We start from the raw sequence: 18,064 nt of genomic DNA, 5'->3' as shown, positions 1-18,064 counted from the left end.
TAATAATAATAATAATAATAGAGATAATAGACTACATAAGGTATCTCAAAGCACTTTACCAACATTGCATTATAGTATATGGACAAACGCAGTACATGGACAAACAGTACATGGACATTCACAATGACAACATGGTGGGGATACTACATAGAAAGGGAGACAGCTTAGAGACGAGACGGAGAGAAAATTCAAATAAATAATAATACTAGTATATAGGTGTGTACAGATGTGAAAATGTAAGTGATGCAGGGGTTGGAGGGTCAGGAGTGAGGGTATGCAAGCTTGAACAGGTGGGTTTTGAGGTGGGACTTAAATGTTTTTACGGATGTTCTTTGATTTGTGATGAGAGTTTATTCCAGAGTCGGGGAGCAGAGGAGGAGAATGATTTGTTTTCTGTGGACTTAAGGTGATAGTGTGGTGTACTCAGAAGGGCTAAGTTGGATGAGCGGGAGGGAGTGTAGTGTTGAAGGAGGTTGTAGATTTAAGCAGGTGCTAGGGAGTAAGTGTAAGTGAGGAGACTGATCTTAACACTGAGTGCCACGCTGTTTGGTTAATTTACCCTTAGAATGCCAGCCTTGCTAGTAGTTTCCGTGGTCGTTGCACTATGTTTGCGAAGTTGTGTGTGTTTTATGTATTATAGCTGTAGAGACACGGTGTGGCCCATTTCGACAAACATTACTTGTAGTCCAGCATGGGAATAATAGTTTGTTTCCACACACAGTAGTTTGAGATGCGATGTTTAGCGTGTAATAAACTACAGTCTGGTACGGCAACTGCAGTTAAGGACCGGAAATCACTGCAGAGGGTAGTGAAAATAGCCCAACGCATCACCAAGACACCACTCCCCCCATCTCATCAATCTATGAGAAGCGGTGCTCACGGAGAGCACGGAACATCATCAAAGACTCTTCTCACCCCAACCATGGATTGTTCACCCACCTGCGGGGTACTCTCTCTGGGGTACGCTACCGCACCGCAGCCTCCCAGGCAGAACCGCGAATAGTTTCTGCCTCTCAGCTGTCAGACTTCTGAATCAAAACTCGACTTAGCCCACTGCACCTCACTGTATACCTGTGTATATAGCCATAATTTATGTAGACTTTATTTGAATGATTATTTTAATTATTATTTTGTATTCTCACCATTGTGAGCACATTGTGCTAACCATTGCACCTTACTGTACAGTTTTATTTATGTCTTATATTGCAATTGACTGTTGATTGTCACATCCTGGTTAGACGTACACAATCTTGTTTCACTGTCTTGTATTGTGTAATGACAATAAAGTGAATAATCTAGGGGGCTCCAGTAGCTCACCGCGTATCTCGGCGCTATATCTGCGTCGGGAGGAGCCGTGCTGCGTCACGGTTCTGGTTGACTCAGAGTTCGATTCCCGGACCCGCCGTCATTTGCCGAATGTCTTCCCCTGGTCTCCCTCCCGTTTCACTCTACAACTGTCGGTCATGCTTGACCAGAAAAGCGATAAACGCTAAAAAATTAAGTTTAAAAAAAAAAAAAGTGAATAATCTAATTTCCAAGATAAGTCTTTTCATAGCAATAAGCAATTTCATGCAATAAGCCCAAACCGTTCTGGCTGATCCCCTGAAACCCTGAATACTCTCAAATCACAGGTATATGACTTGTATATATGTATCATCAAGGGGGGCGGGGTCGTTTTAACTCAAAAGTGATCGTGTTTGCCGAGCATGTTTTTTATCCGGTGAAACACATAACTGTGATCGTTAGAAAAACACGTTTCAGATTTGGTAAAATAGACATAGAATGTACCTTACCTTAGCCAGAAGGTATTCCAAAAGAATAATTCCAAGTGATCGCATCGCCATCGCGATTACCAGTGTATATATCTATACACGTTTCGATGGTCAAATACTCTTATGCAATGGAATTCTGAGGAGAGGACTGTGACATTTCTGTCCCAGGAGAAGGAGGGGCCACTCGCGAGGAGAAACTGAAAGTGAAGCTAACTATCAGCCCAGAGCCCCATGCAGTTCAGACACGGGACGATACTGCCACCTGGTGATAGTCGATCAGAATGTAGTTCCAATGTGTCGGGACGTGCCTAAATTATGCAGATCTCTGGGCAACTGTGTAAAGCGGGGATCAAAGTAAACGGATCAAACGATCCAAAAACGACTTTGTTTATGGCACTCAACGGTCGGCGGCCAAACACGTAAAAAGCCATTTTTGGCACACACTGTTGTGTGTGATGTGGGAGAATATGGGGCAGCGGGTGATGATGCGGGCTTAGTGTTCTGAACTAGTTGAAGTTTATGGAGGGATTTAGATGTTGAGCCAATGAGTAATGCATTATTACAATAATCTAGACGGGAGAAAATGAAGCCATGGAAGCTTTTCAGTGTCAGGGGGACAGTAGTGGTCTAATGTGGGAAATGTTCCTGAGGTGAAAGTAGCATGTCTTAGTGATGTTATTGATGTGTGGTTTGAATGATAGTTTGGGGTCAAATAGAACACTCCAAGTTTTTCACTGTGGGGGAGGGGAGGATAGAGTGGTTGGTTGTTGATGGATATGGAGCAGTCAGGGTTTTTACGGAGAAGGTGAGGTGGGCCTATTACAAGGATTTCAGTTTAAGTACTGTTGAGTTGGAGAAGGTTGTGATTCATCCAGATTTTTATTTCAGAGGGGCAGGAGGAGAGGGCAGTAGTAGCAGCAGTGGTGTCAGGAGGAGAGTGGATGTATAACTGTTATCGGCGTAGCAGTGATATTGGAGACCATGTGTTCTGAAGATGTGACAGAGGGGTAACGTATAGAGCAGTGGTGCCCAACCAGTCGATCGCGATCGACAGGTAGATCGCGGGCTGATTTCAAGTAGATCTTGATTAATAAAATGTGATTATTAAAAAAAAAAAAAAAAAAAAATTTTTTTGCTAAATCAACTCTTCCTCCTACAATAAGCAATGCTGTTTGTTATTTAAGATGAGGTCGGAATCGGCACTGACAGATTTGTGTTCATTATGCTGCTTTTATAAAGCCTCAAATGACTGCTTACAATATACAATTTTGGCTGGTAGCTCTCGGGCTAGGTGGTAAATAAAAAAGTAGATCTTGGTTCAAAAAAGGTTGGCCACCCCTGGTATAGAGGGAGAAGAGTGGGACCAAGGACCAGTGGTGCAGTGGCAAATTGACAGTAGGTCAAACGCTCCACGCGCGTGTGCGCGCATGCACAGTTTTTTTTGGCTGCTCTCGTCCTGCAGCTGGATACTATTGCCTCACAGCGCGGCCGTCAGCGCGCGGCCCAGAGAGCGCCGCTGGCTCTGCGGCTCTGCAGCTGCATGCTTCTCCGGGAGTCCGGTTGGATAATGCCATGTAAAAAGCGATTGCGCGTACTTCAGCCTCGGTGACCGAGGTATAACGCCGTTATACCGAGTTATACCAGCACTGCACCACTGCCAAGGACTGAGCCTTGGGGGACACCAGATGTAACTGGGAAAGAAGTTGAGGTATGACCATCCATGGTAGTGAATTGCTGTCTGTCTGATAAGATAGGAGTGAAATAGGTGGAGAGCTGAGCCTGTGATGCCAACTGTGTTCTAAACGGGAGAGTAAGATCAATGGTGTCAAAAGCAGCGCTGAGGATGAGTATGGAGAGAAAACCGGAATCTGAATTTAGCAGGATATCGCTGGTGACTTTAACAAGAGCAGATTCTGTGCTGTGGTGTGTTCGGAAGCTTGATTAATTTATTAAATGTATAGTGTGTGTATTTGTGTAGTGTACTACAGGCAAGGTTGGAAAGTAACTATTTACAATTATTCTTGTTACTGTAATCGAGTAGTTTTTTTTTCATTTTGAGTAGTTTTACAATCTGTAACTTGACTTTAATTTTATTTAAGTATTGTAATTAGTTAAGCCAGAAAGTAATTGAGCAGTTTAGCAATTCCCATACATTTAGCAATTCCCATAAACTCGGATGACGCTGAATATGTTTTTTTTTTAGCAAATACGTGATGTCATCATCAAGCATATTTACTTTGGCTATGACACACTTGCAATTAACTTAACAACATTTGTGTTCTTATGTGGGATATTACTTGGCGTAAACATCCCCTATACAGCAACCAGGTGCATCACACCCAGGCCTCAAGCATACTTTGCTTCAAGCAGCCACATGCTCACTAGAGCCTTCAGTTTGTCATCAACAATAGTAGCCTATAATCTACTGCTCACTCCAGACTGAGGGAGCTTTTCTCAGCATCTCCCAACTATTGGACAATGCCTATAGGCTAATAACCATAGGATTCATCTAAATGAAATGTTTTAGTAGATTTAGAGATTAGTCGTCTTATGCGTTGAGTGCCAATTTATTTATTTAATTCGTTTATTTGGACGGGACAATGCTAAATGAATGAACACTGGAGTGTAAAAATTGCCGGATTTAGCACGTGGCTAATTTCCATCCGTTGTCCCCAAACATAAAAACAGGACTCATAGAAACAGTAAGAAATGTACAAATACATAAAAACAGGATACATAAAAACAGTAAAAAAATGTACAAATACATAACGGCATGTCACATGTGTTCACATGACTGGTTTGTCTTCAGCCATTTTTTTAGTTGCCCTCTAAAACAGGGCTCTACAGTGCGACCATATTCCTCTCATATGCCCCTAAAAATATGTGTGTGCGAACCTCAAAAGTCAATTACGCGCACGGTGTGCGAATGCAGATTACAGCTTCAGTCGTACTTTTTATTTCTCCGCTGAGAATCGTTAAAAAACTACAAGTCCCACATTGCACTAAAGCCAACGGTCCAATCACAGTAGAGTGAAGTGACTGGTTTCATGGGAAATAAAGCAAATGACCAATCGGAAGCTCATTTTGCTTGTTTACTTCCTGAAACTCTGCCATTGCGATCAGGGCTCTCGTTTTCCGAGACACTAACTTATTATAGCCTCTCTCTTACCAATAGCAATAGATTTTAGAACACCTAGATTTATCGATAGCAATAGTAATAGAACATTAATGCAACAAAACGAATGCCTTGCTTTGTTAATCATAACGTTGATGCAGTAGCGTATGTCGGTGTGTTGGCTGTAACGGACATGACAATAACATAACGTGTACACATTAAAATTGCGATAATCTATTCTAACATTTTCAAATCGATGCAGTTGAATTTCCCCCTTAGGATCGATGCATTGTTACACCCCTACACCAAAGTCACTGGCCCACTGTGTATCTGTGTATAATAACTTGGCTAGCCTTATCAACAGCAGAGATGGGCAATAGGGTCCAGCTGCAGCGCCGGACGGCCGGAGTGCAAGCGGTATGATGTAATTGGCAGACTCGACTGTCAATCAATGGTCTACCTGACACGCAAACTCAAACAATGTTTCTGTACTGGAGGTGTACAGTATTTCAATAGGCAACCCTGAAAGGATTATTTTTCTAGAAGAGCAACACAGCCAAAACATAGGCATTGTATGCATAAAAGGGGCAAAAGCTAAAGTTAAGTGACTGAACCTTTTGTAGCAGTAGTTTGATTTGATAGTTTATTTGATAGGGACAGCACATGTTAACACTTTGGGTGCCGGAAAACGCTTAAACACGTCATTCCCGGCCATGCTCAAGTTGCCGAAGACGCTTTACAGCGTCTTTAATATCAATATTTCAAAAATCTGGGATCGGATTCATATTTCCCCTCCGCTGGCCTGAGATCCACCAGGAGGACCCACTGAGCTCTCTGGCGGTTCAGGAGCGCCATCTGGTGGCCGATCGGCGCAATCGCTTAACAGGAAGTGCCGTAGAGGTTGTGCTGGTCGGCCGTATTACTTCCGGGCACTCGCTATAGGTCCCGGGACTCGATCTCGACACACTACATAGCGATCGATTGCCAATAACTCGATAAACAACATGATTTGGACGTATATACCATTATACAAGCTGGAGATGGACCGGGTAAATCGACATCCCATAATGGTAAAATTTCTACTCTACGATGATCGCCCAACGGCGCGCGGAGACTGGGGTGAGTTTTAGCGTGTAAAATTACCGTCTTCGATACTAACTGATATTATCAACATTTGACCCACATTAGATGATTGGTATAACGCTGCCCACGGAATTATAAACGCCCCCTAGCCCATCCGGTCAACATCAGATGACGTGTAGTAACTTCTAGAAGTACGTCTAGTTGGAATTTTTTTATATCGCGCTGATTGCCATAAAACTGTATTGCATCATCAATATAATGTATTTGGGGCTATAGATCACGTTCTGGAGAAAGCTGCAGAAAGAGATGAAAACATACTTATACATTAGACCATACTTTACTATGAATATGTGAATGAAAAAGTTTAACGTTGCTACACAATGAACAATACATATAGGACTTTGAATGGGCCCTAATAATGGCAATGTAGCAATAGAATTTAAAAAGTTATAGCCCTGCAAAGAAGGGGACTTTCTCTATAGACAAATAGAGCCGGCAACCTACGGTTGATAATGAATTTAACCCATGGCAGCCAAAGTGTTAATGAACATCAAGTACAAAATGTAAACATGCAGGGTTGTAGCAAGAGCTAATTTACACACATGCACGCACAGTACAAATATACATTTATTTTTGAAAAAAATAATAAACTCTGTTACTTTAAATATTTTCACTGTGCTCCTAAATATTTTTGGGTGCTCCTAAATTTCTTTGTGTGCTCCTAATTTTTTTTATTTAGGAGCACATGTGCTCCTTGGGAAAAAGGTTAGCGTAGATCCCTGTAAAAGAAGCAAGGGTGGGGCTTTCCCTTATGGAAATGGGGAGACTGTTCCATGTTTGACTGCCTTTTATGGACCGGACGTTTTGGCCAAACGTGGTCAGTCTACGTTGGACCATGCAGTCACCTCTGGTGTCTGACCTGGTGCAGAGTCCAGTGTTTCTTTTTTTGTAGAAGAATTCCTACAATGACGAGTTTTCTCGTTATTTTATCGTTATTTCTTTTATTGGCAATATCGATAAATTTTTCATCCATCCATCCAGCCTGACTTTATCATTGGGAATGGCTCTGAGCTCAAAGGGCAAATACCGCCGCCTATAGTCTCCCGGATGGTAATGCACATCATTGGATTGGGTGGCCTGGCCATGTGCATCAGAAAAAAAGTCAGGTCCAGGGTTTTCCCATCTCTGGCAAGCAGTGTCGTGTTACCAGATTGACTGAGGACCCTCAGAGCAGCGTCGATTATGTGTTTCAGACTATAGCGCTGGATCAATAAACGTGATTAATATTTGGAATGGCGATCAGGAATTGGATTAATCTTTTTGTGAGGTAAGGACTCTATTTGACCAGTATTGGGTTAATCAGATGTTTTTTTTCATAGCGATCACAACGTGTGGGTGTATGACGTTAGCGCTGACAAGGTCATGGATAATAGATCTCTAGCGTGCATAAGTACACATATACTATCAATAATCTAGCGTTTATTTGAAAACTATTCATAAGTCAGCCGAAAAATTACAACGTGTTTTGTGCTATTATCGCGGAATTTCTCTGAAATTACTAGAACTTTCCGAAACTATACTCTTATTCAAAACGGTATAAAACGGAAATGTACCAATGAGAAAACAATCCGTTTCGTACATGTTGACTGCAAGCAAGTCATTGATAAGCGAGGGGTGTTTTAGACCCATAGCCATAATTTAAGATATAGTTTAAGCGTTCGCAAATATCCCCAACCTCCCATTGACTAAATCGCTGGCACTCAAGGGGTTATCTGGGAAAAGGGGCGTGGCACCCAATGTGTTAATGCCTCCCTACCTTGGCCGGGTGAAATCCTGAGAAACAACAATCCAGCAAAGCAGAGAAGACGGCGAGACCCGTTTAATCCATTGAGAATAAACTGGATGACATCAGAGCGAGGATTAAATTCCAAAGGGACATTTGAGACTGCAATGTACTCTGCTTCACCGAGACTTGGTTGACGCCAGATGTCCTGAATCACGCCATAGAATCACACCGGCCGATAACTTCTACGTTCACCGCAAAGACCGAACGGAAGAAGAATCGGGGAAGAAGAGAGGTGGTCAGTTATACAGGACAGGACATTTATAACAAGCGTTGCAGGGCCAAGGCTAAGAGAATAATCAAAGACTCTAGTCACCCAAACAACTGCCTCTTTGAACTGCTGCGGTCAGGCAAGCGCTACCGAAGTCTCATGGCCAGTACAGAGAGACTCCGAAGGAGCTTCTATCCCCAGGCCATAATGGTGGACTTTTTCAGATAGGTGGGGAGGTGTGTGTCACAGCGGAACAACAACACAATTATCAAGTTTGCTGACGACACAGTCGTGGTGGGCCTGATCTCTGCAAACGACGAGAGGGCCTACCTGGAAGAGGTAGAGGACCTGGCGCGCTGGTGTCGGAAGAACAGCCTCTCCCTGAACATCAGCGAAACTAAAGATGATTGTGAACTTTAGGAGGTCGGGGGCCAGGGACTACAGCCCCCTCAGCATCGACAAGGCACCGGTCGAGAGAGTGAACAGTTTTAAGTACCTCTGAATCCACATATCCGAGGACTTGACATGGACCACACACATTGTGTAGTGAAAGAGGGCACGGTAACGCCTCTACTTCCTTAGGCGCCTAAGGAAGTTCAAAGTGAGTCATAAGATCCTCAAGAACTTCTACTTGTGCACAATAGAGAGCATCCTGACTGGTAACATCACCTCCTGATTTGGGAATAGCACCGCACAAGACCGAAGCAGACTACAGAGTACAGAGAGTGGCCCGTTCAGCCGAACGGACTCTCCAGGACATTTATAACAAGCGTTGCAGGGCCAAGGCTAAGAGAATAATCAAATACTCTAGTCACCCAAACAACTGCCTCTTTGAACTGCTGCGGTCAGGCAAGTGCTACCGGAGTCTCATGGCCAGTACAGGGAGACCCAGAAGGAGCTTCTATCCCCAGGCCATCAGGATGCTCAATGACAATGACACTATGTAACAACTAGAGATGTTCCGATACCATTTTTTCCTTTCCGATCCGATTCCGATACCTAAGCTTTGGGTATCGGCCGATACCGATACTTATCCGATACCAGTGCATACATAAAAAAAAAAAAAAAACGATATTATATAATTTTTTTATAAATATAATATTTTTTTTTTAACAAATACTGTTTTATATATACTGTTTTTTAGTCATAACTAGAAAGTAATGGTATTTATTCAACAGGTGATTGTATAGATTTGTATTAGTATCATTAATCAATGAGTATGGGGCTTCAGCACTGCAGATATACCCTACTCCAATGATCCACACGGACATTATACGTTGCTGCACTCGCTACCCACTGGCTCTGCAGATATACCCTACTCAGTCTGTCTACAAGGCTCCGTTCAGTAGCAGTCGGATCTGTTTTGATTTTTGCACAATAAATATTCAACATTCTCTTTTGAGACTCCGCCTCAGACTCTTATCATTTGGCACTAAAAGCTAAACATTGTCGCCGATATGGCTGTCCGCAACATGTCATTAATTGTGTACGCGACGTGCAATTGTGCAATGACAACGTTACCGTTAGCTAGCATGAGCTACCGGTATATGGGAAGACCATAGAAGACTGTAACGTTACTGGTGACATTGTGATTTAACTTGGAATACTCCTTTGCCAACTTGCTGTACTTTGCTTGCAGGTCTGCAGCCATTATTGCTGGATTATATGAATAGCCCCAACTTTAGCCAAGGTAATGTTAAAGCTAGCTTTCGGTTAGCCGTTCAATGCTAATAACACCAGCCACCAAGCGAACCCATGAGCTCGCCGTCAACACCGCTCTGTCGGGACGATGACATTTAAGAAAGTATCTGCTGTTAAAATGACAAATGGCATTGACACTTTAATCGATTAAGCACACGTTTGTTTTATAATGCTTACTCAACAGACCACAGTGTTGTTGATAAATTACGTCATATGGTATCGGAGCGCAGCATTAGAGGGTACTCGCCGATACCGATACCAGCATTTTAGCCAGTATCGGCGGCTTTTCCGATACCAGTATCGGTATCGGAACAACTCTAGTAACAACCCATCATCTCTACACTCACTGCACACACATCCACATGTACACACTCACTTTAAACAAACACTCACCTTACCACTCACTTTAGACACTTTAACACACTTTATATTGATCTATTATTAAAGAGATTTGCACTACATTCATACCTCATTTGCACCCTACCCTAAGTTTTGTACCTCATCTCATTTCTGCATTGTACCTCAGTTACTCATTTTACTCTGTATTGTATATTGTATATATGTATATTGACTGAACATTCCTTTACTTACTTTTTACTTACTTCTTAATGACTTTTTGTACTGTATGTAGCACACTCTCAGGGGCTCATATAGAAACAAGCATTTCATCAAAGTATCTGTATTTTGTTGTGACAAATGATAAACAAACTTGAAACTTGTCATCTTCAAGGTCAAGCCAAATCAGACCTCCCCTAAAGAAGTCCAACAAATAAAATTAGCCCTCCTAAATGTCAGATCACTGAATAATAAAACATTTTTAGTAAATGATCTGATTAAAGAAAATAACTTAGATTGCATCTGCCTAGTAGAGACATGGCTAAATAATGACACAGCTACATCAATAATGATAGAGGCTTGTCCACCAGACTATAATTTTCTTCAAATACCCAGAAAAAACAGAAGGGGGGGGGGAGGAGTTGCAGCAATTTTCTCCTCAAAACTCTTGTTTAGAATCACAGAACTAGGCGAGTTCATGTCGATGGAATATCTTGCCATTGAGCTCAAAACAGAATCAACCATTATCGTCACAATATACCGCCCGCCTAGACACTCTCCAATATTTATACAGGATCTCTCTGAACTGATTTCACTATGCGTTACCGGATATGATAAGTTGATCCTAAATGGAGACCTGAACATTCATTTTAATAAGAAAACAGACTCCAAAACTATAGAACTGGAAAATCTACTAGATAGCTTTGACCTAACGCAGCATATAACAAATGCAACTCACAGGCTTGGGAATACATTGGACTTAGTTATAACAACAACTGGGCTAAGCATAAAAAGATTCTCTAACTGAATTACCTCTCTCCGACCATCACTGTATATTTTTTGATACTCAAATAACCCTTACTAAAACAAAAAAATAAATCATAGTTCAAAAGAGGCTCCTAAACGACAAGGCTGAATCAAAGTTCATTGATCTTATCAGACTACATGAACCACACAATCATGACCGCTCTCTAAATTAAATGGTAGAAAATCTCAATGATGCAGTGTCATCTGTATTAAATTCTGTCGCCCCACTAAAAATGAAAAAGAAGAGAACCAGAGCCTCGCCCTGGTTGAACTATATAATGCGGAAATGTCGTGCAGCGGAGCGAAAATGGAGAAAAACAAAAAACACCATATGCTGTGATATATACAAAGATGCTTTAACTGCTTATAATAAAACCATCCGCTTAGCAAGGAAAGACTACTTCTCTAAAATCATTACAGAAAACGCAGGAAACTCCAGAATCCTTTTTTCCACTATTAATGTACTACTCAACACTGCCCCTACACCTCCTCAGTCATCAACGGTTAAGTGTGAAGAACTTGCACTATTCTTTAACAACAAAATAACCTTGATCAGGGCCAGCATTACTCGTGATGGAAATAAAGCTGATTGCAGCAAACCGTGCAATGTAACCATGAGAAGATTCATATACATCACACTAGATGTACTCTGCAAAACTGTCTCAGAATGTAACTCCTCCACCTCAGACATCGACCCTATACCTACAGCTTTCTTCAAACGGGTGTTTAATAGTGTTTCAAGCCCTATGCTAGATATCATAAACACTTCCCTTAGAACTGGTATTTTCCCAGATGCCTTTAAAACAGCAGTTGTAAAGCCATTACTAAAAAAACCTAACTTGGATAGTAATGTAATGGCAAATTATCGTCCAATATCCAACCTACCATTCATTAGTAAAGTACTTGAAAAGATGGTTTCAGTTCAAATAAATTCCTTTCTCGAAGAAAACATCTTAGAAGAATTTCAGTCGGGATTCAGAAAATATCATAGCACTGAAACTGCCCTCCAAAATAATCAGTGACCTCAGGCTAAACTCTGACGAGAATAAGATCTCCATCCTTATCCTGCTAGATCTCAGTGCAGCATTTGATACAATCGATCACGATATTCTAATCGATCGTCTTGAAAACTGTCGGTTTCTCAGAACATGTGCTAGGCTGGTTTAAAACATACATCAGAGGGAGGAAATTCTATTTTAAACTAGGAGATCACATGTCTGATATATACGACAACAACTATGGAGTTGCACAAGGTAGTTGCTTAGGTCCTTTACTCTTCTCCCTTTACATGTTACCGCTGGGTGATATCATCGGAGAACATAATGTAGATTTCCATAGCTATGCGGATGATACACAACTGTACATATCTGCTGAACCAAATGATACAGCGATTAGCTCCTTTACAGACTGCTTACTGGCAATAAATAAATGGATGAGTAAGAACTTCCTGAAACTAAACGAGAACAAAACTGAAATTCTAATTATCGTTAGAACGTTAATAAAGAACCTGGGAGGACTAACCCCTTGGATCAAATCTGAGGTCACTAGTCGGGGTTATCATAGATTCAGAACTGAACTTCAATTCTCATATTAGCAAAGTGACGAAAACATCGTTCTTCCATCTCAGAAATATAGCAAAAGTACGACCATTTATTAATCAGAACGATGCTGAGAAGCTAATTCATGCATTCATATCTAGCCGGTTAGACTACTGTAATGCACTTTTCACAGGTCTCCCTAAGAAAACCACAGAGAGGCTTCAGCTAATCCAAAACTCTGCAGCCCGACTGCTAACTAGAACCAAAAGGAGAGAGCACATTAGTCCAGTCTTAGCTGCTTTACACTGGCTTCCTGTAACATTTAGAATTTACTTTAAGGTCCTTCTCCTTACATACAAAGCTCTAAATGGACAGGGACCTAGCTACATCGCCAACACTCTAATAAATTACACACCAGCAAGAACACTGCGATCATCAGCTGCTGGACTACTAGAGGCTCCCAGAAACAGTCAAAAGAGGATCGGTAATGCAGCCTTTATCAACTATGCCCCAAAACTGTGGAACAAACTACCCCAAAACATCAGAGAAGCCAACTCACTAGACATCTTCAAAAGACAGCTTAAAACCTATCTCTTTGCTCAGGCATTCAATGTGGAGTAATGCAGGCAAATATTTGAAGATAGATATCTGCTACCACCTAGTGGCAAGGGGAAATATTACCTGCACTCTTCTTACCCTGCCTACTTTTTTATACACTGCCTATCAAATTCATGTGTCGGTTCTATGCAAATTTTATCTCACTATGCACTGTTCTGTTGTATGTTAAATACCCTGTTGTATGTCCGTTCTATTTAATCATTTGTAGAACATTTTTAAACTGAATAATTTTAAACTATTTTTATTATTTGTATTACTGAATGAAACTGTAAACAGAGAGCCTATTGGGATGCTAGATCCTAATGTGAAACACTGTGATTTACCATACCTTGCTATCTGTATGCTCGCTCATGCCTGTATTTTTTACTGTTGTGAAGCACTTTGAACTGCAACCTCTGTATGAAAAGTGCTATACAAATAAAGTTATTATTATCTTGCTTTACTTTGTTCATGCACTTTGCAGCGACATGGATCCAAATGCTTCACCGGTTGTTGCGCTGCTCCAACATTTAGTCCTGAGAACCTTGTGTAGAACATTGTTTGCAATGGAAACCATTTTGGAACCAGTGAGCTGGGTTTGACAGTGTGGCACACTGCTGCATGTTCCTACTGTGGAAATGGGACACAAGTGGGAGGCTAACATTGACTCCACCGCAAAAGGAAAAAGACTTGTCAAAGGATGTACTTTCTGCCACAGGCAATGATGCTCCAATTCTACCTGGCAATTATTGAGTCCATCCTCACCTCCACGATTACAGTCTGGTTTGGGTCAGCCAGCACTCGAGGCAAAGCCAAACTTGAGATGCATTATCCAGACAGAATCTAGAAGCAACGTGCATAAACATGATTCTGATTCTAAGTTGCCCTGATGCAAACTCGCTCTGGCAAAGAGCACACACTGCTAAATGCCTCAAATGTAAATTATGCAGAAATGTAATTGTTTTTGACCTACTTGTTGACTTTGTCACTTTGTTTTAAATGGTCAGTGTGCCGAGGACAATATAGCCCAGCAGGCCCAGCAGCAGGACGACGACCCGTTCGCCAACATGAGCAGGAAGGAGAAGAAGAAGAAGAAGCAGCAGGTAATCATTATGCAATAGAATTATATATTTACCGGCGGCTACGTTGCGTAGTGGGCAAGGCGCTCGCCACGAATGCAGAGACGCTGGGCTCGCCTGTTCGAGCCCAGCGCTCCACATTGCTTTCAGTTTAGCTGGTCGTTCATACTAATACACATTGGCCGTATTACGGGGAGGGAAACTGAAGGGTGGGGATCGGGCGTTGTGGACAGCGACTCCTACAGGTCGGTTGGTGCGCCTGCGCAGTAGAATCAGGAAGTGTCGGGGGCAGCGTGAGCCTCCCACGCGTTACTCCTCGCCACTGAGAGATCGAGCTGCGCAGGTGAAAAGATGCGACTGCTGTTACCTCAAGTACCGGAGGGGACTTGTGCGATGTATGACTTAGTCCACATTGCAGCCGGCTTGTGGGAGGCATTAAACGGCGTTCGTGACAGGGGAGGGTTGAATTGGATGATACAAAATTGGGATGGGAGGAAAATATAGAAAATGGGAGAAAAAGTGGATAAAAAAAAAAACGTATGATGGAATATATTTACCGATTAAATGTGATGGAATATATTTACCTATGCAAAGCAAACTTGTCAATGTGTAATGCACGTGAGCCACCACTGGGGGCAGAGTGGCTAACCATAAGTGAGTCAGTGACATTGTCGCTCAGGGAGATGCTTCACATATATAGACATTCAGGTTTGTGCAGTAGTTTCCAATCGTTTAGATCAAATGTAGCTGCCCCTCACCCCCACAGAAACCCTGGCAGCTGCCTGTAATGATTTTTTATAAACCGTAGCTGGCTAGGGTCTCTTGCCTTCAGGGGCGTAATTATGGGGGCGGGGGGGACACACAGGGGACATGTCCCCTGCATGGTTTCAGAAGGCAGTTATTGTCCCCCGCACTTTTTTACAGTCCAAAACAATGTTACACGATAATAAACTGAGACGCGACGCGGCACTAGGACCATACGGAAAACGGCTGCTTGTTCCCCCTCTGAGCTCGGGTCTCTTGACGACCTGAGCTATATTGTTATGCAAAGACCAGGTGAGTACTTGGTGAGGGACGAGCCATTGGCTTGTGACAAAATCATCTAATTTGCGTGTAATTTGTGACGCGCGCTGCCGCGTTGTAGTTGAACGCCAGACAGAGGTGGCTGCTCTTTGTCTCAGAATAAACAACCAAGCCGCCAAGTACGCACCTGGCTACCTGTCTTTGCATAACAATAGCTCAGGCCAATGTAAATGGTCAAGCAAATAACTTTGGCCTATCTGATCAGGGTCTTCAAATATGATGTCTGGGGGCACATACAGACAGTGAAATGAGGGTGCTGGCCATGCCTGCTTTGTATATAATAAATAGTGCGATATCTCTCTCTCACTCACTCACTCACTCACTCACTCACTCACTCACTCACTCACACACACAACGTAGTACGCACGTTCCGAGACTCATGCGGTGTTATGACTTGTCATAAGTGAATTGTATAGAAACAACTCACCAAAATTGACTATTGCGCAACTGATTGAAAAAAAATCTACGAAGGGGGGGAGAGAGCCCTTCCCCTTCACCCCCCACCCCCGTGACCTTACAACTATATGTAGCACCGGCCGCAAGAGCCACCCTCCCTCCTTGCCATACCTTGGCTTTTACTGAAACGACGCCACTGTGACCACGCGCCCAAATGTGTCCCCTCCACTATTGAAAACAAAATTACGCCCTTGCTTGCCTTCCTTTCCATGGATTTGAATTCTCTTCTCAGCATTTACTTCTATTCTCAAGTCAAGTCGGCTTTATTTATATAGCACATTTACAATGACTAAAAGCCAACCAAAGTGCTTTACAAGTAGGACACTGTGGCGATAAGAAAGTAGCGAGCCAGAGACGTGGTTCGAGTTGAGGTACTTTACTTCTCACTCACATAGCATTTACAAATGACAACAAAGTTAACCCGGAACCGGAAGTGGTATTTAACCTGTCCCCTAAACAGTACAACCCCACACTCTTAAAGGCACAAGCCCACCTTGGTGAATGTCTCTTAATATAGGTCACCACACAGGCCCCCCCCAGAATTCACCAATACAAAAACTGCAACTAATTAATAGCCAGTGAACAGTCCATCAGTGAACAGATCACAGCATGAAATAGTCAACGTGGAGGGGGACGGATCAAGCGGCCGAACCGACTGCGCTTAACCAGAGGGGGATTAAGGGAGATAAGTGGAACCAGCGGCCGGGCCACGGAAGGGGCCAAGGCCGGAACAGAGGATAGGGCAGGGGTCTGAGCCGAAACCGGGGGGCGCCCCCGCCGCGGGGGTAGGGCCAACTTAACTGGTTCGTCCTTGTCCAAGTGAGCAGGCTTAAGACGGTCTATAGTGACCCGCTCCGGCCTGCCTCCCATGTCCACAACAAAGTTTTTAGTGCCTGCCTCCAGGACACGGAAAGGCCCGTCATAAGGGGGCTGCAGCGGGGTCCGATGGCTGTCGTGGCGGATGAAAACATATTTGGCCAACGGCAGGTCCCTGGGGACGTAGGACTGGGGAAGGCAGTGGCGGGATGTTGGAATGGGAATAAGGGCATCGGCAACACCCCGGGACGCTGTTCGATGGGAGGCGACGGACCAGGACGCTGTGGCCCCCGGAAGAAACTCCCCAGGGACCCGCAGCGGCTGGCCGTACACCAGCTCGGCGGACGAGGCCTGGAGGTCCTCTTTGGGGGCAGAACGAAGACCAAGCAAGACCCACGGGAGGCGGTCAACCCAGGCGCCATCCGTAAGGGCAGCCCGAAGAGCGGCCTTCATGTCCCTATGGAACCGCTCGCAAAGTCCGTTGCCCTGCGGGTTGTACGCCGTAGTGCGGTGGATCTTCACCCCCAGGTGCTCCGCAACTGCAGTCCAGAGCTCCGAAGTGAACTGGGGGCCCCTGTCGCTCGTGATGTCCCCCGGTGTGCCAAAACGGGCCACCCAGCAGCCGATGAACGCCCGGGCCACCTCCGCTGCCGTAGTGGAGGACAGTGGAACAGCCTCCGGCCACCTGGTGGTCCTGTCCACCATGGTGAGGAGGTGAGTATATCCATGGGAGGGGGGCAGGGGGCCCACCAGGTCCACATTCACATGGTCGAACCGCCTCTCCGGCACTATAAACGGTGCCAAAGGGGCTTTGGTATGGCGGTGCACCTTGGCACGCTGGCACGCCACACATGAGCTAGCCCAGGTCCTAACATCCTTCCGGAGGCCAGGCCACACAAACTTGACCCCCACCAGCTTAGTCGAGGCCTTCACACCTGGGTGGGAAAGGCTGTGGATCATGTTAAAAACCCGGCGCCGCCAGGCCGTAGGCACCATAGGGCGCGGTTGGCCAGTGGAGACGTCGCAGAGGAGAGTGGCGTTAGCTGTGTCGAACACCACATCCTCCAGCTGCAGTGCGGTAGGACCCGTCCGATAGGCCTGAATGTCCGAGTCCGTGGCTTGGTCTGCCGCCATGGCGGCATAATCTAGTCCCAAGTGGACGGACCCGATGACCGCCCGAGAGAGGCAGTCGGCGACAAAGTTGTCCTTGCCCGCCACGTGCTGAATGTCCGTGGTTAACTCGGAGATCGCCGATAGCTGCCGCTGCTGACGTCCCGACCACGGCTCCGAGGTCTTGGCCATGGAGAACGTTAGCGGCTTGTGGTCCACAAAGGCAGTGAACTGGCGGCCTTCCAACAGGAATCTAAAGTGCCTGGTGGCGAGGAACAGACCCAGCAGTTCCCTGTCG

General features: G+C 44.2%; 1 protein-coding gene across 4 annotated transcripts in view; it reads left to right on the top strand.

Moving 5' to 3' along the window:
- The window catches only part of abcf1 (ATP-binding cassette, sub-family F (GCN20), member 1), a 112,355-nt gene that overhangs the window by 20,486 nt on the left and 73,805 nt on the right, over positions 1 to 18,064 (top strand). For all 4 annotated transcript variants that reach the window (XM_084311736.1, XM_084311735.1, XM_084311734.1 and 1 more), the window contains one exon: positions 14,230 to 14,325. In XM_084311736.1, coding sequence (XP_084167862.1) covers positions 14,230 to 14,325 — 96 coding nt within the window. The remainder of the gene's footprint in view (positions 1 to 14,229; positions 14,326 to 18,064) is intronic.

The sequence above is a fragment of the Notolepis coatsorum genome, assembly GCF_963971535.1.
Source record: "Notolepis coatsorum genome assembly, chromosome: 4".
NCBI lineage: Eukaryota > Metazoa > Chordata > Actinopteri > Aulopiformes > Paralepididae > Notolepis > Notolepis coatsorum.
This window is presented reverse-complemented; position numbering and strand designations above follow the sequence as displayed.